General features: G+C 40.8%; 1 protein-coding gene across 1 annotated transcript in view; it reads left to right on the top strand.

The window, feature by feature from the left end:
* LOC146698018 (low-density lipoprotein receptor class A domain-containing protein 4-like) overlaps positions 1 to 22,711 on the top strand; it is a 279,790-nt gene that overhangs the window by 77,625 nt on the left and 179,454 nt on the right. Inside the window, exon 2 of the mRNA XM_085472952.1 lies at positions 11,710 to 12,497. Within this exon, the coding sequence (XP_085329078.1) occupies positions 12,458 to 12,497 (40 nt within the window). The 5' untranslated portion in view covers positions 11,710 to 12,457. The remainder of the gene's footprint in view (positions 1 to 11,709; positions 12,498 to 22,711) is intronic.

The following is a 22,711-nucleotide window of genomic DNA, read 5'->3' as shown; positions in this document are numbered from 1 at the left end:
CCTGACCTATCTACCCCGGTTTCTGTTGAGATTCTGAGAGAAATGTCACTGTGGCTCGTGCACTTTGTGGCGTGCAGCAGGGCTCTCCCAGGATAAGATCCAGGAGGAGGGGGGTGCACGGTACAATGAGGAATATTTACAGTAATTTGTGGCGCGTTCTTCCTTCACACATTTAAAATGCATTAGAAGCCACCGATAGCCCATGACCACTGACACTCCCGCCCACGCACAGCCTGTGCCAGGCGTTTAGGTTTGTTTGTGGAAGTAGGTCCATCCACATTAAAATGCAGACATAAGTCAACTCTCCTGCTGGATATAGAGGATAAAAGCTGTAGAAATCCACAGCAAAAGAAACTGTTCCCGTCCACAGTAGCTTTCCTGCCATTTAGAATAATTTGTTTGTAAAAGGAAAAAGGCTAATTTGGATTTATGATTTAGTGAAAAGTTTACATTTTTTTGTAGAAAAAAAGTTTGATTTGAATCAAAGTTTTTCTCTGTTCTAAGCAATTCACTTCTACATACTTTTATAAGTGACCCAGCTGCCTGGAACAGGGATGTGTCAGAATCAGCCAACTCCAATCTGGCCCACTAAACGGCCTTGGAAAATGTGAAGGAGGGGAATAGATTTTGAGCTTTTATCTGTATTTTCACAAGTTTTACAGCTTTTCCTACTATAATAAAGACCTCCCCAATGGCCACTCATGATGTGTCACACCTGGCAGCAGATCACACCTGTCCTGCTTTGTCTTCGCTGCCTCCCTGAACATTTTAGGAGGGATTTCACTGCTAAACTTTTAATGAATGTTTGGATCTGGTCCTGAGCGCCTCGGCAGAAGTGTCGACCCTGTACGACCGAGTTCACAGGCTTGATCCTAAAGTGGGGCCTTTCCGGCTGTTCGGAAATTGAGGTTTAAATCTAAAGGTGACAGCGCTTTTTCCATCAGGGCCACTCAGCTTTGGAACAACCTGCCTGAGGAGATAAGGCTTGAAAATCTGTGACTTCCTTTAAGCGACTTGGAAGAAATACTTTTTTTAATCAACTTACTTATATGTGATGTCACCTTTTCTAACAGTTTTGTTGTTTATGTGTCTGTTTTCTGTTTTTTATGTTGCTTTTGCAGTTAATATGGATTTTATTCTTTTGTTGGAGGTTATTTTTTACACTGTGTTTTGTATTTTTGCTTTCCTTTCTGTTTTTTTTTTAAAGCTCTGTCCTAACTCTGGATCTACTGTTATTGTGGTGGGGGGGGGGGGGGTTGCTTTGTTTTGGGGGTTTTGGGTTGGGGGGAATATTGGAATAGAGGTAAATGAGCAAAACTTGTGCTATTACAGTAGATTTACTGTAGCAGTTTTACCTTATAAACATTTCTACTTCAGAAGTACAATTTCTAGTTAGAGACATGTTTATCAACTATAAGCCAATTTGCATAGCCATGGACACACTGGAGCAGAGCTGGTTGACTGTAAATACACAATTTACTAACTCAAAGAGGCATAAAATGTTAAGTAACTCTTAATTAATTGTGGCATTTGTTGACCTTATCCTTCCTTCCTGTCACTCATAAGTGAACATAATCGAATTATGCACTCTTAAGGCTGTATGTAACACAAACACGCCGTTGAAAACAAACGGTGATGTATTTTTGATCTAGTGTGGCAATTGTGTGCTATAATTGAACAGCCATATCACAATATTTTAAAAGGAGACATCAGGTGTTTTTCCAACAACCTGTTTTTGTGCACATTTCAATGGAAATTCTGAACGTTCTTGAGGAGTTTTTACATTGTTTGATGTGCAAATGTTTGTACGAGTACAAACACGGAGACATGCCAGGTGAATAAATGATTGTATAAATGATGCATGTGACCTCCACTTTGCTAGGCTTACATAGGGGCAGATGAAAAACATCAGATCTGTTTGCAATGATGAAACTGAAACCCTAATAATATCAGATCAAAGTAACAGCAGTGCTTTATATCTATTCTTCTTAATTTCATGTATAACTGCATTCTTTTCTCAATATGGCTTTTGGAAAAAATACTGGAATGCGTTATTACTTAGATGTACTGGTAAAATCATATTAGTACCACATTCAGTCAGTTGTAAGGTTGTTAAATAACCAACACAAACATCATCACAAACCCAAAGAACATAATAAAATGTTATTTATTATAATATTATATAACATTTTGAAAAATGTTGAAAAACTTTAGCTTATAGAAATAAAACTGAATTTAATTAGAATTTCTCAAATTAAAGCCATGTGCCCACATAAGTAGGCAAGAAGTAAGTGTTGAGTATCTCCTCCAGGACACCACAGGTTCACGTCCCATTTAGGAGCTTTGTGTTCTGTGCTTTGTTTCTTTCTTTTTTTTTATGCCCTGATTTGTTTTCATTTTGCTGGCTTTGCACTTTCACTTGCTCCTTGGCTAGGTGACTTGTAGTTTAGTCGACTACTAAGCTAGGATAGATTTAGAAAAGATGCAAGGCTCACTGATCGTGCTGCCCTGTATGTCACACGCTGACGTCAGTAGCCTGCGTGCACGGCACACATACGATTCATCGTTTCAAACTGCACCATACTTCAAACCATAACCCTACTGCTCTTTATTGTTGATGACTGCATGTGTGAACAAACACATGGGCATTGTTTTTTTTTTGCAGTGCATCATTTTTGGTAGCATAATTTAACCCACATGCAACACACGAGCCTGCGTGCCTGAGGAATTCATCTCCTCCTCAGACAGTTAGTCAGAGCTCTCTCGGGGGAGGTGGGTCGCTCCGTTTGCCTGGGCTGTGCTGTCTGATTTTCTTGATACTTTGTCTTTTTTTTTTTTTCTTTTTTATCTTCCTCAGTCAGAGGGAATGAGAAGGATTTTTGCTGCATGACTGCAGCCTGTAATGTCTCTGCTGCCTCTAGCTCCTGCATTTGCTCATGCTGTGCCTCTTTGTGTCATCTTTTTTTTTTCTGTGTGTCTGAACTTAAATATACCTGCATATTTTCATGTTTACATACTCTTTTGAATGGCCTGTAAAATTGTCTGTATTTATGTCTGCATTGTAGGAGATTTGTTCTTTTCAAAGATGGCTTGGAAGCACTAAGGCTTTACTGGATGTAAATCATTTTATCAAACAAAGCTAAATGTCTTTTTAAAAAAAAATCTTGCTCTCAGCTTCTTCAAAGAACAGTAGTTTTTACTCTGTGGGACTCTTTTATTTATTTTCTGCATTGCTAAGTGTTTCATGTCTCTGTTGTCTGGTACTTTCAATACAGTCTTTACTTTCTGTCTTATTTTCAGATTGGATGGAATGGGTAAAATGGCAGTGGTTGAAAAAGCTTGTTTCTACCGTAGACAAGTCAAAAAGTTCAAAAGTTTTGACCCGACATGGGTTTTCTTATACCACTTTGCAGAATCTACCTGTCAAGCATTTGATTCTGTGATAAATATTGCCTGTAGCTGTAGTATTAGTCGCAGAGTGGAGGTTTTCTGTGCCTTTTGGAAGTGATTTTTCAGTTAAAAAAAAGTCCAGGAAATGTTGAGAGAGTATATAAAACGGAAAGAAACAATTAAAAAAAACAACAAAGAAAATGCATTCTTGTGTTGGCACCATGCTGTGTGTAAAAATGTTTGGAATTCAGTGTTCAGTTATCACATAAGAGTACATAAACTGCACTCAACATGTTCAACCCATCTGCTCTGTGTCATTTTATATCAAAGAAATGAAAGTTAACACCCTAACCACTTCGTCTCCAGTCATGCACGACCATCAGATTTGGCTTTAACTCAGAAAAAGATTCAGGTTAACAGGTGACCTGCTGTTTACGTTTAGTATTGTAAGTTAAATAAAAGTTGCGTCTGTGAAGTCAAATAAAAAATACAAATAAATTACACAATCTGGCTGAAATGTCTAATCTGTCAGTATTTGTACATGGTAGTACTGTACTTGTGTTCTGTCACGAATTCCTGGTAATATTGGATTTAAACGCAGCGCTCACTCACTGCTGCTAATAAAGCTTCATATTCACGCCAGGTTGACTTCATTTCTTTCCTCGTTGTTGCAAAGACTTCATTCCACCAATCACAGACAACCCCAGAACTCAAATACAGTCAAATCACAGCAACACGGAAGGCTCCTTTGCGGTCTTATTGTCAGAAGGAAGGCCCTTGCGGCTCATCCGCTTTACATTCGTTCTGTAGCTCAATAAATTCATATGTATGAGCCCAGTGTTTACGCCTACAGTCAATCTCTGTTTTTCTCTGTTCCTTATTTCTCGTCTAATCCGTCCAGTCTGTTCCCATCTTTTTGTCTTAGTTTGATGATTGGGACAGCTAGATAATCAGCTGCACTACTACTGCACATCAGGAGACATTTTAAGTAAATCCTTTGAGAGCCCTTGAGGGAAAGGCTTTTGATCAGTTGTCTCTTTATGGAAGTGTAGGCTAATTTTGCCCGATGGCTCTTGCCTCTTTATAGTCTTTGTGTGGAGCTCTTGTGTCGGTATGGATTGTCAGATTAGGTCTATATTTGTTCTTTGTTTGTTTGTTGTTGTTGTTTTAAACACATCTGCATGACTTAACTGAACTGCACACACACACACACAAAAGCCAACAGTATAAGTATTTCTATACCATCTATCACAGAGTGGCTAGCTTCCGTGTTAATGGCATCCACTTCCTCCTGTCTGTCGTTTGCCAGCATTTCTGTGCCTTATGCGTCCGTCGGTATGCGTCTGTCAGTCCGGCCTCTTGACACTACAGTTGATGCATGGCCAGATTAAGCCTGTCAGATTTATCACACTCGACTGGCAGTCAGCGCGACGCAGAGCCAGATCAGACAACGATTTGACGAATGACGCCTTCAGCCTACCTTTGTTTGCTTCTTGCTTTGCCAGTCATTTTGTGCACCATTACACACTTTAAGATAATTTATTTATCTGTTTTTTTGGCCTGCGGTGAATGATATATTAGATAATTCCCCTGAAAGGGGGTTTAAAAAAGGAGGTTTAGAGGTTATGTTTTTAGATGTTTCTGCTTTATTGCCCGAGAAAGGTAAAGGATAACGTGCACTTGTTGTGTTATTAGTGTGTGACAGCTCAGTAAGTACGGATTAAAAAGGAATGTTTTTGGACTGAAACCAACTAAAATTACCCACTAAGAGCTGTGTTTAATGCGGTCTTTATTCGCAAGTCCAGGAAGACTGGAGTGACGCCTCTGAAATACTAAAAAGCAAAAGAAAAATATGGGATCTATATTTTTCTTGAGAAATCAAGCATTAACTGTCTATGACACAAGCCTGTGTTTCTCACTGTCCGTCACAATACATTATAGCACAGTGTGATACCATGTTATACAATAGAAGACATACTGTAAGATAAAATAGGATGTGGTGTATGCATGAATGTGGACTAAAGGAGGAAAATAAACCTGCAGGTAAGTTGGATGCTTCTGGGATAGGTAGCTACGTGTTGTTTAGCTCTCTGCTGCTTTTGCTACCTGTACTTAAAAACTGCTGGATTATCTTCTTCTCAAAATGATTTTTGGAATGATATGAATATACAAACACATGCTCTCCACAGTATATTGTTACAAAGCTTTTGCTTTAATTTGACACATTGTTTCCGTCCAGTAAAAAAATGGCAATTGTTGGGTGTTGGTGTCCTTGTAAGACTAACAGTATGGTTTAAAGCCCTTACTGAGCTGTACGGCACTCTGCACTGTGCTCGACCTTAAGAGCCCATAAGCTCTGGCCGCAAGCCAAGCTCATCAAACTGGAATACAGTATGGATGAGACTAATGAAGTGGACTAAAGTAGATCTTCCATTAATCAGCTGTGAACTTGTGTAATCTTTGTCCATGTGTGTCAGAGTGTCGGTGTCCTTAAACTACTTGTCATTTGCACATTAGGAGAATGTTTTATTAAGACAAAGAGTCGATATTATTAAAGAAATGTGGAAAAGTATATGATTATATTTAATATACTTTAAACAGGGCTAACAAAGCCACACCCCCACCCATCTGTGGCTGGTTGTCTCTGTAGTAAAGACTAAGTTTTGTATGGTTAATGGATCTAACACAGTGCTTTATTATGTGTCTTATCACATATTTACTGTGATGGTCTTGCCTAAGAACACTTTGATGTCTATGTTAGAGGAGCTGGGGATCAATCCACTGGCTTTGAACTAACGTCATCGTAATGTTTTTTTTAAGACAGATACTGATATCAGTATTTGGTCATTTAAAATTCTGGTATTCTGATATATTGGCTGATATAATGTCCCTAACGTTTCTTGTTTATTTCTTTTCTTGTTCTGCTCGACTTTTCTCAGTTGGTTGTTGTTTTGTGGCATTCCAGACATTTTTCAGCCATTATAAATGGTGATAAATTATCAAATGGCTTATATTAGCCAATAATATCAGCCCGTCAATAACAATTATATTGACTGTTGCATCTTTCAGAGAGAATAGTAGTTGTCCGTAAATGCATCAAGTAGTTATACCTGCCTGTGCTCTCTATAACAGTGCTATCTATAGGTATGTAGTAGATATGTTTGCGTATGCTTTAAAATCACAGAGGGCCAGTTGAAGTACTTTTCTTAGCCCTAAGTAACGTGTGCATGTTGCATGTAACCTAAGAAATCTGGTGATGGGATGTTAGAGTGGGCTGTAGGTTGTCAGAAAGGCAAATAATTTGAGACAACCCAAATGAACTTTAGGATCAAACAGAATCTCAGGCGCTTATCTGCAGCTGGAGGTGGAAAAAATGTTCAATTATTGTTAAAACATTCAGGGAAAATGGCCTCCAGTTTTCACATACTAGGAGTGTCGAGTTCATCAGTTACTTTGTCTTTTTTCCACACTTAGTTTGAATGTTTGAGTGTGCACACTGTGTCCACTACTCATTGTTTAATCCAAAGAAAGAACAGTGAATATATGAGCTAACCCGTCATAATCTCCAGGAGATCCACATTGTTTTATTGTCCAGCAGCAGAACATTTTGTATTTCCTTCGGCTGCCGCTGTCAGATACACATAAACAGTCCGTGAAAGCTTTTCTTTTTCTTTCTTTCTTTTTTTAATGACTCGTTTTTTCGCCACGTCTGTTGCGGCAGAACTCTGAATCCCCTCTGTAGCCCCAGTTCTTTATTTGTTATGCAATCACATTCTTAGCATGCTTGAATTTTCAGCGTAACAGATGCGACCAGCCCCGTGGTTAAATAGTCTGTTCCCCAGTCCATGTTTGTCTGTCTGACTGCTGTCTCACTGATAAGCACATGTCCCTGTGTGACCCAGCGGAGGAGTCAGAGCTGGCTGTTAGAACTGCTAGTTGTCCCCATATGTTACAATGACAGACAGATAGTAGACACAGAAACACGCTCCCGTACTAATAATGCTCTGACGGAAACACTCCTCACTTTACCCACTTCACGGAGGCTAGAGGCCACACGCAGACTTAATAGTTTAAGAACCCTGGAACAAAGCTTATAATTGTCATTATAAAGGTCTGCATAGGACTCTTTGCTCAAGTACAGTCTCTCAAGGCTACAATGCAGGCTGTCTTATTGGAGTTTATTTTATGACTGACAGATGGCAGCACGAATGCACTGCTGACTAAAAAGCTACTGAACCAGGGATCTTTTTGTGCTTGTTAGGCAAATATGTAAACCACTACATTATGGCGCTGCTAAGTACAGGGGTAGATTTTTGAAAATTTCACCCTTATGTAGGCAGTTTTCTTTAAAATGGCGAGATGGATTCAGCATAGTAATTCAAAAAGAAGAGCATAGCTTTCCTTACTGGAGGTCCACTCGTGAAGAGGCTGGAGACCGTAGACTACTTGCAGACTAAAATCTGTGAGTGATCAAAAGAAGATGGGCTCCAAGTTAAATTAATGTCAGCGTTTAGGTGACACATGCAGAGTGACTGCTGACAGCCATATAACAGTTCAACTGAGATTACATGTTTCCAGAGAGACCTGGCCAAGAGAGCAGCACAGAGTGTAACAGATAGAAACAAATATAGCCGACACACCGAACTCAACATCCAGATTGCACGAAATAATGTATCCAGAAGATGCGTAAAATCTAAGAGTCCAGGGCCTTCGCCATCTGCCTGCAGCCATCTGAGGTTGCAGTTTCTTTTTACATCATCCTCAGGTTCAAAGGTGATTCAGGCTGTTTGTCAGTTTGCTCAAATGTTCCAGGGACAAGCTGGATTGATTAAAATAGGCATATATGTTCTTTCAGAGGCACGTGAGAAAAACACGGTTAATGTCAGGGATCAACTGTGACTTATGCTCTAATGCCCGATGTAAATGATGCAGTAGCTGTTGTTATTATCAGGGATTTGGCACAATCTGACATTTCACTGAAAAAACAAAGAACAGATTGACTACATTGTCAGTGAACACTGATACTGTCAGTCGCTATAAAGTGAAAATGAATCCGCAGCTGAATTATTCATTAGTTTGATCGTTCAAGTTCAAACCCAACACACCTTTCCTGCCTACAGAAAAGTCTGTTATAATGAATGTACAGTAGTATTGGACTGAGCTGAAAGCATACATCCCTGGTGGCTAACATCACTGACTAAACAGTAATACCCTACTTTGTATTGCTAATGATTTTGGCTTTCTGCGTGTACATTTGTACATTTGGTTTGAACTCCCTTTTTTGAACTAAGGCACAGGCATAAAGCATAAGGAGTGAACTAGGGCAATAATTGAACAGACGTTTCCTTTCAGCCATCAGCTCTGAACTTTTCTAGACCCAGTGCAGCGTTACTGGACGGTGAAGGCTTTTTAATCTGCCAGCTCCCCGACGCAGAGCGGATGGTACTAGATCGCCGCAGTGCGAGACCAGCGCAATTAATTGTGCAGCAAATTCACAGCGAGCAAGGGGCGTTATCTGCACCGCCTCTTGCGTACTCTATCGAGGCAGCACCCCCACCTACGCCAAACAGAGGTTCGCTACTTGCGAGAAGTAGTCGAAACCTCGCGTGTGAAAAAACGTGTTTATTAGCAAAGTGTTTGGCAGCGAAGTTCATAAGGTGGACCCAGTTACAGGAGAACGGGCATGAAGGTAACGAGAAAAGTTTAATGACTCCACGCACCGCCACAAAGAAGAGAAAACAACAAAAAACACTAAAACTCAATCTGCAAGAATGAGAAAAACTAAGTGTGCATACCACAGAGACTGGGGTAATGCACTAAAGAACTACAGCTTCCAGTCTCTGGTCCAGAGTTTCGTGATAGTATAAGACAAAGATAGGCGCTGGTACATTAAAGCCGAAACCTGATAGAAGCCTGTACCGGAGACAACAGCTACAAATAAGGCGCTATTTGTGTGTGTGTGTGTGTTTCTTTGGGTATTTTTCAGTAACAAACACTTGGTTTCCTGTGTCCCGTGGTGTTTGCCAGACCTCTGTTCTCTGCTCTGACTTGGAAGTCCTACAGCTGGATAAATCCAAAGATAAGACAGGAGACCAGGAGTTGTCCTTAAATGACCAGAGAACAAACATCCACCTGGAGCCATATTTTCCACTGCCTGCCAGGACAGCCTGTTGTCCTCAGATGACCCAGCAAACAAACAAACATACAGACAGACAGTCAGTGGGGTCAGGCTGCACTGACTTTCACATGTTTTCAGGAGCTGTCTGGAAAAAAGAAGAAAACTTTAATAAAAAGAACTTTCTTCAGTCCTGCTGAAAACCCATTAAGGGTTTATACAATACAATTACTTTATATGCCATAAAATACTCTATAGATTCTGCTCCTGGACTTTTGAATAGGCCGCATGCTATTGTAATTCCTCCATCAGAATATGATGGTACAGTCTATCCACAACGCTATACAATAATGCCCCTATTACTACTGGAAGAGGCGCACATTGTGGAAAAACCCACTTTCTAATTTCTGTTTCCTTTCATTGGTTCAGCTCACAGAAGAATAACTTTGGAAACAGTCTGCCTTTAGAAAAAGCAAATAAATTCAGACTTTTTTTCTTGTTGAATATAATAAATAAATCAGTTTTGCTGAACTCATAGGGTAGCTGGGTTACTGTTACACGAGTATGTCAGATGATATTTATCACTTAGGTCATTTTTTAAACATCGAGGTCTTAGGGCCAGGACGGGTCCTCGGTGTTTATTAAGAGAGGTCCAACAGTCAAAAGGGTCTTCTGATTGTTGAAAATACGTCCTTTAAGCCTAAATTTAGTTCTTTTTGTTCCTTTTAACTTTAGTCTTGGTGTAGCGGTTTACACTCTCACCTAAAAAGTTAGAAAATGTTTGATCCCAGGACACAAATCCCACTGGGATCCCATCAGAGCTACCAGCTGTGGCGACCCATGGGTCATTTCATTTTCGGTCCTCTCAATCAGAGGAGCTCTTTGATTGGCTGACCACTCTGAAAATAAGGATGGCTAACTTCGACCCTCTGGAATTTTTTCAAACTGTTACTCAGGCAAGAAATCGTCTCCTAGAATCACATGTTTTTCTGCGGGAGCCTGGAGAGACTCGGGACACTGGTGTTGTTTAGTCACCAGGAGGCAAAGTGATGAGTCACCTACAAGGCACATAATGAAGTATTTAAACCCCCACCCCCCCACCCCCCCTTACGTCACAGTGGCCCCGTTCTCGCCTCCACTTTTCCATTCGCCAGCCTACAAGCTGTTTGTGTACCCTGACCGTGATAAGGCTTGGTAAGAACAGGCGAATGGAGCTGAGATAAGACTGAGATCTGTCATATCTTTCCAAAACCTCAGACAGGGCGTGTGTTTGTTTACCGTCTGTCTGCTTTTTTTTCACCATCAAATTCCTTCCCTCCTTCTCTGGTCCCATGTCATTTCTTCTCTTGAACTTCTTTAAACCTGCGTCTCTTCATCTTATGTTTGATTTCTTCCTCCTTTGTATCTCCCCCTCCCGTCTCATCTTTCCTTTGTCATTTTCACCGCTTTTTCCTAGCTCAACTTCCTGTGGGTTGCCTCCCTCCTTTATGTTTTGAGCATAGCTTTTCCTCCTCTGCGATTTCCCCTTTTCCTTCGCCCATCGTACCCCTTCCCCGTGTGCGCTGCATCACTCCCGCACCCTCATTTTACTGTCTGAACGAGGAGAAAATGGCTCGATCGGTTTTACACTGTTTTTCCCTTTTCTCCAGTCGTCCCTACCCCACCTTCCTCCTCCTCCTCCTCTCTCCCTCTCCTCTTTTCTGGGTTTTTATTCCGTTCCCAGACACAAAAAAGCAGCACTTGGCACTTTTGAAATGTAAATAAAGTTTTGTTGTTCCCTCAGCCGTAGCCTCCTCCAGCCCTGTTTATCAGGCAGACTTCAAAGTGGCACACTGACATGTGGCTCTATCTCTCCCTTGCTCTGTGAAATAGGGTCACAGGCGGCGCTTGGCTTTCACAAAAACTTTTCCCTTTCATGTCAGAACCTAGTGGGTGAGAGGAACTAAAGGGGGCCATGCCAGCCAGCCACCCACCCGCTATCCAAACTGAGACAGACATCGCACCTCATCCACTGCGATGTGTGTGTGTGTGTGAATGTGGATGAGAAGTCTGTGTTCGCTTTTCTCAGCTGGTCATTGCAGCAGTTAGCCCTGCCCATGTTTTGCTTGGGTGTATCCGTTTCGCTCGTTGTTTCTGGTATCTCATGAATTTAGTCACTTAGCTGCTCACTCTCTGTCTCCCTCTTTCTCTCTCATCTCTTTTAGCCGTGGTGCCAGTGTGAGAGCGCCCGAGTAGCCCCTGCTGAGCTTGGGACTGCAGCAACAGGACAAAACACATAAGAGGAAGAAAAATACAAAGGGGGAGTAAGCCGGCAAAGGAGCAAGGAGAATCAGAGGAGACGGCATGTTGGTTAAAGTTGAGTTTAAAAGGCAAGCCCGACTCTAGAGGAGAGACATATTGATTCACCCTCTCAGCTCACAGAAGGTAAAGAGGCAGAGTTGCTCATCCGTAGGTTGAAAGATTGACAGACAGCCAAGAATTCAGGGTATTGGTCATGACTGCGGGCCTGCTGCTGGGAGGATAGAGATCAGATTAATAGCATCTACAACGCAGCCTCCATCCTGATCTAACCCCATCTCTAAACAACCCGTCGATCTCTCCCCCTCAGCCATCACTGTAGTCCACAAAGTCCACTGTGACAAGAGAGCTGAACCCTCATACGGGCTAGTTTACCAGGCTGCAGCGTCCTGTGAGAACAAAGAGTGACCTCACGAGCTGTCGCTGGAGCAGGGAAGAGACACTCACCCGCCGCGGGGCTTTAGAGACGGCGGCCTTTTAACCAAGCACATGGGCTGTTGATGAAGAAAGATGGCAGTGAGACTGACAGGCGCCACCCCTTCCTCTCGGCCACCCTCCCTCCCCCCAGCGGCCGTGGCTCGGACCGGTTAAGGTTGGTCTGTTGGCATCCATCGCAGCATCTGCAGCAGCTGGCAGAGCGTGGGAAGGAGCAGTATGCAGGAAACTGATGTACCGGCCACGAATGCCTTCAAAGGTAAACACATACAATGGACAGTGGTCTGTGTGTGTGTGTGTGTGTGCGTGTGCGTGTGTGCGTGCGTGCGTGTGTGTGTGTCAGCCTGCATTAAAGAAATTACTGACAGTGCCCTGTCAGGTCAGAAACACTGTCAGTACAGCTGGAATCTTTAACACAAAATGGACTTTGGTTGTGAATCACAATATTTTTCAACAATCAGGTTCAAAGTAAAGTTTTCTATAACAAGCATAATGATTTTCAATCATTTTTAAATCTGCTAGATACTCGATAGTACAGTACATACTACTTGTAAGAGGAGGATGTAGAGGATATGCTGTTTATAGAAAAATTCATTGTGTGACTACATGCAGTGTTCAAATCTTAAGAGCTCCACTTTTAATTAGGGATCAGTCTGGTTTCTTGAAATAGGATTTTTAGTTGGTGGTAGTTAAGTTCTGAGGTGGTGAAAGATCAGCTGTTGTGTCTACACGCATGGCCATCCTGAACCCAAACAGGTTCCAGAGGTAATCCCATGTAATCATGTTACATTAAAAAAAAATCAGCTTCCATGTGTTTAAATGTATTAGATACCATCTGCTGTTTCATGTTGCAACTGATTGGTCACAAGCAGCATCTATAAAAGTTCAGCTTCTTCTTATAACACAGTGGAGCAACCAAAATTTTGCATGAGATGTCGATGAGATGGCAAAATTACATAAAAGGATTTTGATCATATTAAACTGCATGTATTAAATCGTATTAAATTTGCCCAATTTTTAGAGATTTTTACTAAGTCCGGTGCTCGGAGATCTTGAGGTTCTGTTCGGGGTTTTAGGCTCACTAACTGTAAGGATAAATGCTCTCCTGCTCTCCAAACAACACGTGGAACTCTGAACTTACATCCTGAATGGCATCATTTCAAACAGTTTTTAAAGAAGGGTCAGTCATGGATGCTTCTCGTGTTACACTGCTTTGCAAATCAGCTTAGGCTATCCATGCTGATATTTATTCCTTTACAAATAAAACATTAACTCTAGTTCTATAATTTGGCAAAACCTCAAAAGAATAAGTCTTGTGTGATTAATGTTTTCTGTGCATAAGTGTTTGTGTTATTTCTTAAGAAGGAAACCCCACTGAATTTGAAATTCTGAATAGAAACCCCACTGATTTGAAACCTTGCACAGACTGAGAGGGGTCTGAGTTATTTTGCTGTTGAAAAGGGCCGGCCAATTGTTGAGGATGATAAGACTGCACCACCAACTGTCAGCACCACACTTTGTAGTCTGATTTTGTGGTATTGCTAAATGCAGTGATAAATCATACTGCATTGATACATGTTTCATGTCCAAAAAGACAACATTGTTTCTGTGCATCCACTTGACTCAATCTCCCAAAGCTGGTAGATCATGTGACAGAAAGAAAGAACAAACTGGCTCTTGGATGGAAGAGGCAAAACAGGATCATGAAGTGAAGATCTGTCATCTTTACAGCTTTACAGTCTATACAATGAAAGTTGAATGAAGAAAATAAGGATACATGACTGAAATGAGGAGTAGTGTCTGGGATGATCAGGATACAAATTCAAATTAAATTCAGTTCAATTCAGTTTTATTTATATATCACCAAATCACAACAACCATGCACTATATTGTATGGCAAACACCCTAAAATAATACAGAACTTGCACTTGGAGACAGTGGGGAGGAAAAACGTCCCTTTAACAGGAAATAAACTCGATTGAACCAGCCTCAGCTGTCAGCTATCTTTTCAGCAAAAGAGGACACGCAGACAGATGTTGCAGTTTATTCCAGCTGATTGGCCATCTGCTGAGGTTGAAGCTGGATGGAGCTATGTTGAAAGTACACATTTTATGAACCACTTCATGAGGTCGTCACCTGAAATGGTTTCCCAACACTCTTGGAGGAGTTCCCAGAGATGCTGAGCACTTGTTGGCCTTTTGCTTCACTCTGAGGTCCATCTCATCCCAAACCATCTTGATTGGTTTTAGGTCAGATGACTGTGGAGGCCAGGTCATCTGGCTCAGCACTCCATCACTCTCCTTCTTGGTTAAATAGCCCTTACACCGCCTGGAGGTGTGTTTGGGGTCATTGTCCTGTTGAAAAATAAATGATGCTCCAACTAAACACAAACTGAATGGGATGGCATGTTGCTGCAAGATGCTGTGGTAGCCACAGTTGTTGTTAACTTGCGATTTCTGAGGCTGGTGACTTGGATGAATTTATCCAGCACAGGATAAATTCATCAAATTCATCAGACTGTCCTGGCAGCAGCAGAGGTGACTCTTGGTCTTCCTTTCCTGGGGTGGTCCTCATGTGAGCCAGTTTGATGGTTTTTGTGACTGCACTTGGGGACGCAAAGTTTTTGCAATTTTCTGGACTGACTGATCATCAGTTCTTAAAGTAATGATGGACTGTCATTTCTCTTTACTTAGCTGATTGGTTCTTGCCATAATATGAATTCCAACAGTTGCCAAATAGGGCTGTCAGCTGTGTACCAACCTGACTTCTGCACAACCCAACTCCACAAATGAACCCTGAAAAGGTACACCTGTGATGTGAAAACCATTTCAGGTGACCACATCATGAAGCTCATTAAGAGAAGGCCAAGGGTTTGCAGCGCTGTCAACAAAGCAAAGGGCGGCTACTTTGAGGAACCTAAAATCTAAAGCATTTTGTTCTTTGCTACATATTTCCATATATCTTGCTTCATACATTTAATGTCTTCAGTTTGTATCTACAATGTAAAAAGTAGTAAAAATAAAGAAAAACCATGAAATGAGAGCGTCCAAACTGACAAACTGTATATAAATTGTCGCGAGTTCAAATATTGAAGGAGGGCACAAAACAACACTGGTCCAGAAGAGTTAAGTCAAACAATGATTTATTGAGCACACATATGGGAAGATGTATACTGCAACACCAGCATTGATCTTCTCCGAAGAGCTCAATTCAGAATGGTTTCATTCATCAGGGTTACGCCCCCTCATGCGTCACAAATGAACATAATATGCATCAGTTACAGTAAATGGTCAATCTTAAGCCCCTAAAATTAGACAGAGAAGTTCCTCTTTCTATCACACCTTCCATACAAGGCAATAAACTTCAAGCCCTATGGGTCTCTGAGGGCTGGTTGTTGACTCCGGTCATCTGTTACCAAGTAGACTAAAATGCAGTTAGAAGCTAAATGAGTTAAGGCCTCAGGCCTGGCACATTTCTAGATTATATGTGTATTGTAAGCATGTATGCTGTTATCCTTCTATGCTCTAGTCTCTAACACAATAGATTGTGAAGACGTCGCGCTTCACAAAGCTTAAGACCCTCTGTAGACTAAGCAACAACTCTTAATGAGCACAAATACTATGCAATGTGTATGAAATACTTCTGGCCGTACCTGTAATAAAAGTTAACATAGTGGAAGGATCCTTAAATGAACATCTTCAATAAACAACTCTTAATGCAATATCAATACTGTAAGAAATATTATTAATAGAATAATGCTATAAAGAATGTTATTAATGCAATTGTAATAATGCAGGTTATATTGTAGCAATAAAATAATTTCCTCTATTTCCACAAAATATAATATGAAAGAATACATCACTTCTGTACTCTCGCACTCCAAGCGCTTTAAACACCATCTCAGCCATTTTTTCTACATCTAAGTGCTTTCTGTCTACCACTCACACTCTAGTGAACCCATTGGGAACAACTCGAGGTTAATATCTTGCCCAAGGATACTTTGGCATGCTGAGTGGAGCAGTTGGGGAATCGAACCACCAACCTTTCTCCAACCACAACCACCCCGATTGATCTGAGTGATTTGAGTCTGATTTAATGATGATTCAGTTAACATTTTCTTTCAGCAACCATCCTGTCACATTATGAACAACTAAAGAGAATTATTTGTAGGTGAGGTTATGAATAATATTGAAAATTTCATACATGGTTCAAATCAAGGTCAAGGTCAAGGTAACTTTATTTATACCCATAGGCAAGGTAAACGCCTATGGGTATAAATGCACCTGACCGCAGTGGAGTCACAGCCTGGAGAGATTTCAGACACAACACACTTACACGCATTACCCTCTTTGCAATTAAACAATTGTCTATTCTTTGCTGACTTATCTCTTCATGCCCGTGTATGCAAGTGTGTTTATGTGAGCATCTATTACTTCTATGACATTTATGAGAGAAATCAGACAGGTCATATTCTTTGAGGTGAAGACTTTAGTGTGCTGCAGAGGGAAAAGCAGTGGTCTGTGGAAATAATAGGCACTGCGCTGCCCACATCATTCACCTCTGTCGACTTGAGCTGAACGCCTTCTCATTAAAACGCAATCACTGGCTCCAGTTATTATTGTTGTAACTGAAGTTGTATGCAGGCCTGCAGGACACGAGCAGTTTTTCCCAAATTCAGGTTCAGGTGATTGAAAACCGACAAACACTGGTGGTGTGAGTGGTTCTGAACACGTGACATCCCGACTCCCTATAGTGAGATCACAAGAGGAGTCTAAAACACAGTAAAATGGTATGATCCAGACATAATGAACCATATACAATTTAAAAGAATAAGGCTCTATTTCTTTTAATGAAATCTACCAGAGCAAAAGTTTTAGCAGAATTATCACAGTCAATGGATGAAAAAAAGAATGAAGAATGGAGAAGTGTAGCACTGAGTCACACACTCGCTTCATTTTCTTTGTTCCTCCCATATGGTGAGTTTTACAGTATCATCATAAGTTTTAATCCTCTCCTTTCTCATTGTTTTTAAGCACTTCATGTTATTACTGCACACCTGTCCTTTTCTGCTATGAGACAACTCACTGCCATTTGCCAGTCTTTTTGTGCTGCTGCTTCTCACTCATTACTGGAGGCTTCAGCTCTCACAAAGACAAAAACGAAAACAGATGTGAGCCTCAGTCATAGTTTTTCAAAGAATATTAAGCGAGCGATTGAATTGGCTTCTATAGAGGAGTGTAGTGCGTGCTTATGTTACAGGTGTAGTGTTGCCGGGCAGACTGCAGAGCTGAACTTGTGAGGCTCTTTAAAATGCAGTGGCGTATTGATTTCATTTCATTGTTTAATTAGCTGTAGTTGCAGACTTTGGCTTCACTGTGTGGACAGGAACACTGTTAACAAGTGAAAAACTTAATTTCAAATACAATATTTGTTACTTTTTATGCTTTATATTATTAGCAGGGGGGATAATCAAAACACAGCAAATGTTTGCAATAATGAGGTTAGCAAGTAACTCAAAAGCTGACCTAAACACAAAATTTCAAACAGCTACTTCTGATGTTGGTGGATATTATTATTATGGTAATCTCAGCAACATTGCTATGAGGACAGAAGCTCCGCCCAGATGTTGTTCAAACCCTCTATTTGCAAGGGACAGCCAATCAGAAGAAAGTTGTCTTAAAGGGAGCCCTCAGCTGAATGCTTCCATTCTGCTTATGCAGCGAGCTAAACATAAATGGCTTCAGTGACCACTCAGGAGACCGTGTCACAGAACTTTTCCTGATTGTACCATTTGTAATATTTTCATTCTTGTAAAACTGTAATACCAGAAACAGAGTAAGGTGCACTTAGTATCCATACAGATACATAAATGTTACATTCAATATTGTTATCATATGTAAACAACCAATACAATATCACAACATCAACAATAAACGGACATAGAATGCCAAATAGTGTAGCGAATGCCATACACCGCTATGTTTTTTCATGCTAACGGGCAAAACAAAGCATCAACAGCTATCTTACACCAGTAGTGTAACAAACTCTATAAACACAAAGAAAGGTCATCACTTGATTGGACAAGGTACTAATTCATTCCACCAAACTTACAGGTTATGCATTCCCAAACGTATTAGAAACAGGAATTGTCAGAGACACAAAACACCTGGTCAACCCTGCTGAGTGCTAGGAGCAAAAACTCCTACTCACCCCTTACCAGGAGCTTCTGCTGTTGACCCACTAGATGCCAGGCTTTTGCCACGAGCAGGCCAGGAATAAACATATTTGGTGACACATCTATTTAATTACTTACAGCACGGATGACTATGACCCGCCCCATAACAAATTTATAACATACTTGAGAAATAATCTGAGGGGCAGAATAGAGCTCAAATGGCCTGTTTCATTCAATAGTGGTTAATGTAATAACCTTAGTTAATATACCAGCATTGCGTATAAGATGCATAAGAATTTTTTTTTTATTTAGGACTCATTCAAAATTATTTCATTAGAGGCAAAGAATAAATAAGAGCACTTAGAGTGCAGCTTTCTCGGAAGGGTAAAGGCTGCACTAAAACTTTGATGTTTTATGAAGTTTTTATTATAACATGCTGATGTTGGACCTTTGACCTTTTAAAATTATATGTCTAAGCCATATGATTGGAGTAGATTTAGATGAAATCTTCTGTAAGCTTACAAAAACTTGAGATTTTAAGATATATTTATGCAGTTTTTGATTTTGCAAAACTTTAATGTTGAACAGCGCTCTCCCTTTCATATTATATATATTACACTTGTTGTAGTTTTTAAAAAATTTTTCTAGGTCAACTTTGCCCTTGGGCACTAACAATGAAGGTCAAGGTCATATATTAGGTACTCCTGTTCCCAGAGGCCTAGGCTATTGTTGTGAGGTTTGAATATAATCCATAAAATATTGTAGGTAATAGAAAGTTTTTACAGATTTTCCCATTTACTCTGAACTTGACCGTGAGCCAATTTTCACTAAAATTAAATCAGCTCGAGCTGTTATTGGTATCTACCATCGCACAAAATTTGAGCGTGATACCTTGAAAACTGTCGACATTAGACTGCTAACAGACAGATTACATACTCTGTCCCTTTGGAGGGGAGGAAAATGTGGTACTGGAAGTGAATATAACAGGATTAGATCTCAGTTCTGTGCTCTCTGGTTAAATAAGGATGTTCTTTGATAAACAGAACATAGACCAAGTCACATGGCAGCAACTCACCGCATTTAGACATTGAGAAGATGATCTGCTGCTGCAGTTCAAGCTATTTGAGAAAGAAAGGGGATTTAAGGGACTTTGAATGTGGAATAGTTGGTGGTGCCAGATGGGTTGATTTCAGCATTTCAGAAAAACTCCTCAAATCTGCAGCAACTGTGTGATGCTATCATGTCAATTTGGACAAAAAACCTCTGAGGAATGTTTCCAGCCTCCTGTTGAATCTGTGCTATGAAGAATTAGAACAGTTCTGAAGACAAAACGGGTCCAATCTGTATTAGCAAGGTTTGCCTAATAAAGTGGACGGTATGTGGCTTTTGAGATTTTTTTTTTTAACCACTGGTTCATTATGACTCATATCTTTATTATCATGTGTTGTCATATGTTCAAATCCTCTTTTTATGAGGTCAGCCAATCAGAAGGAAGTTGGCTCAAAGGGAGGAGTCAGGGAGCTAAAGTAGTAGGTTTCAGAGAGTGATGAAGTGGGCCGAGGAGATGCAGGGGGGCCAGTGCAAGATTAAAAATAATTATTTTCAACTTTACATTATGTGCAGAAATTCTAGCAGAGGCGCTGACTAAAATAAGGCATTAGGAAGGAGCAGAACAGGTCCCTCTTAAAATAAAATCAATCTGTTGTTAATATTCCCATCAGGATCAAATCTGATTAAGTTTTCACCTACTGGCAAAATCAGGTTCATTAGTCAGTGTCAGCATGTTAGGGTGCGCATGCTGACCATCACAAACTAAGGTGGCTAGCATAATAAACCCTAACATGAGGCAGAAATGATCAGGAGCATCGTTCAAGCTCCTTAGGATTTGGCAGGTCTAAGTGCAGTTGTGTCTAAGTGAAGCAGTCCTCTGCGTAGTTTGTACAGTACATACGAACAAACAGCTTGTTCAGACATACTTATGCAGAGAACACACCTGTGAAGGTGACTGATGACATTTCCAAGAGAACTGTGTCTTATCTTTTTTGTCTTCTCCTAGTTTTGGGTTTTAAAGCAGCTGCATCGAATTTCACATTCTGCCGCTTTCTCTTTGATTGCTGGGCTTTTTTTCTTTTTTTTTTTTTTTTGGTGGTGTCCCGCTATGTGAGCTTATAGAAAACCCCAGTGAAGGACTGACTGAGTCACTGACAGATTGACTTATAACTCAGCTGGCTGTTCTCCGTTCTTCCCCACGAGTTAATTAAACTGAACACAGAGCCTAGCGGGGTTGGCATGCAGTGTGTGTGCTGTGTAGTTAAGATTTTGATTAATGCACTGGCCTCAAATCTACACACACAACCTCACACTAGCTTGTCCACACATATGTGCGCGCTCTTTTTGCTCCTGTTGTTAGAGTAGTCAAGTGCTGCATATACAGAGCGATCGCTCCAGAGCCGAGCCTTCTCTCTGCGCTCAAAGCACATGTATTACATAATTCATCAGCTGTGTGTATGGGTGTGCTTGTCTGGGTTTGTTCTGGTCAGTCTCCGCCAAGGCCCTGAGGGGGTGAAGAGGGGAATGAAGTCATCGAGCGGTAGTAAACAAACGCGCCAACATTCAGATGCAGGCAGACACCGGTGGTCGATAGCTGCAAGGCTAACGTAAGGTTTTGTTTACCACCGAGGGTTCGTGTCAGGTAAAACACACACAAACACACAGGCAGGTTTGTGCTTCTGTCTTTCTGAGGACACTCACTGACATAATGCGTCCCTTGTCTCTTCGCCCTAACCTTAAACATCACAGCTCAGTGTCTGACCTCGGTATTCACTCTAATTACCCTTTAAAGCCGTGTCTCAGTGTCAGAACGTGGCAGGAGATCTAGAAACGTCCTCGCTCCGAGCATCTGGAGCCCACGTCGGTTATAACAGATATTACACGTACAAGTACACACTTAAATCTTCTGCTCGATTTCCACGTTGAGTTTCTTACTCTGTGTGTTGCAGTCTGCGTGAAATAAGGAGAGTGCTGCTCGGGCAGATGCAGACCAAGGCCATGTTACCAACACTGGGAAATAATTTTTTAATCGCTTCTCACTATTACCGTTCACCTGGTTTCCCCTTGGTTGTTTCATCTTTGAGCCTATCTGTCAGTGTTTATATTCCTTCTGTCTACAGTACTTTTATTTTTTAAAATCTTCTTGCTGTCTGCTCTCTGCTTCAGCCAAGACAATCCGTTGATAGCTGACTTAAATTTTTTAATTAGGGTGCATGTACATTTACCCATGTCTTCCTCAACTGCTTCTATCTATCCCTATCTGATATCCGATTGGTGGACAGAGAAGGAGTTGACATTAAATGTTTAAAACTTTAGCCATCTATACTTTTATGTTCACATTGTGTGGAAGGAAACTGTCCTCCTATAAAAACAATCTGATTGGTTGTTTAGGTGAGCAGCTTTTTATAAGTAACCTCCAGGGCCATGTGAGACGGTAGTTGGCAGATGTCCCAAAGCAACTTACAGTATACATTTAGTGTGACTGTCTTTTGTCCTGTTAGCAATTAAAATGTAAAAAAGGAAATGAAGCATAATTATTATAGTCACCCGTGGAGGAGGTTGGGGTCGATGGTTAGGTTGACAAAACACTGGATGTGGGAGCCAGAGATGGACTACAAACATTTACGATGAACTGATTCATACATGGAAGTTCTACATTATATAAGATAAGATAAGATAAGATAAGATAGAACTTTATTAATCCCTCGGGTGGGTTCCTCTGGGAAATTCGACTTCCAAAAAAAGCACAGCAACGACCAAAGTTACAGTTACAGAACTGTTATATATATATACACACACACACACACACACACACACACACACACACACACACACACACACACACACACACACATATATAAATACATAGACAAATATAAATAAAATATACAAAGGGGATAAATAGAATAAATAGGAATAAAAAATAAAAATACAAGTGAATTGCACATTTCAAGTATTGAGTCTATTGCACTGTTGACTATTTACAAAAAGTATTGCACAAGGTATTGTACAGTGAGGTGCAGAGGCACTACAGCTTAGTTGTTCCCCCCTCCTTTGTCCTCCTGTTTCCCCTCCCTCTCCCCTCCAGAGAGGAGTTAAACAGTTTGATGGCGTGTGGGACAAAGGAGTTTTTAAGTCTGTTAGTTCTTGTCTTGGGGAGAAGCAACCTGTCACTGAACAGACTCTTCTGGTTGTTTATGGCCGTGTGCAGAGGATGCCCAGCATTGTTCATAATGTCCAGCAGTTTT

Source organism: Copadichromis virginalis, linkage group LG11, assembly GCF_057382275.1.
Source record: "Copadichromis virginalis isolate Kocher_CV1m ecotype Utaka linkage group LG11, C_Virginalis_male_GT1.1, whole genome shotgun sequence".
NCBI lineage: Eukaryota > Metazoa > Chordata > Actinopteri > Cichliformes > Cichlidae > Copadichromis > Copadichromis virginalis.
This window is presented reverse-complemented; position numbering and strand designations above follow the sequence as displayed.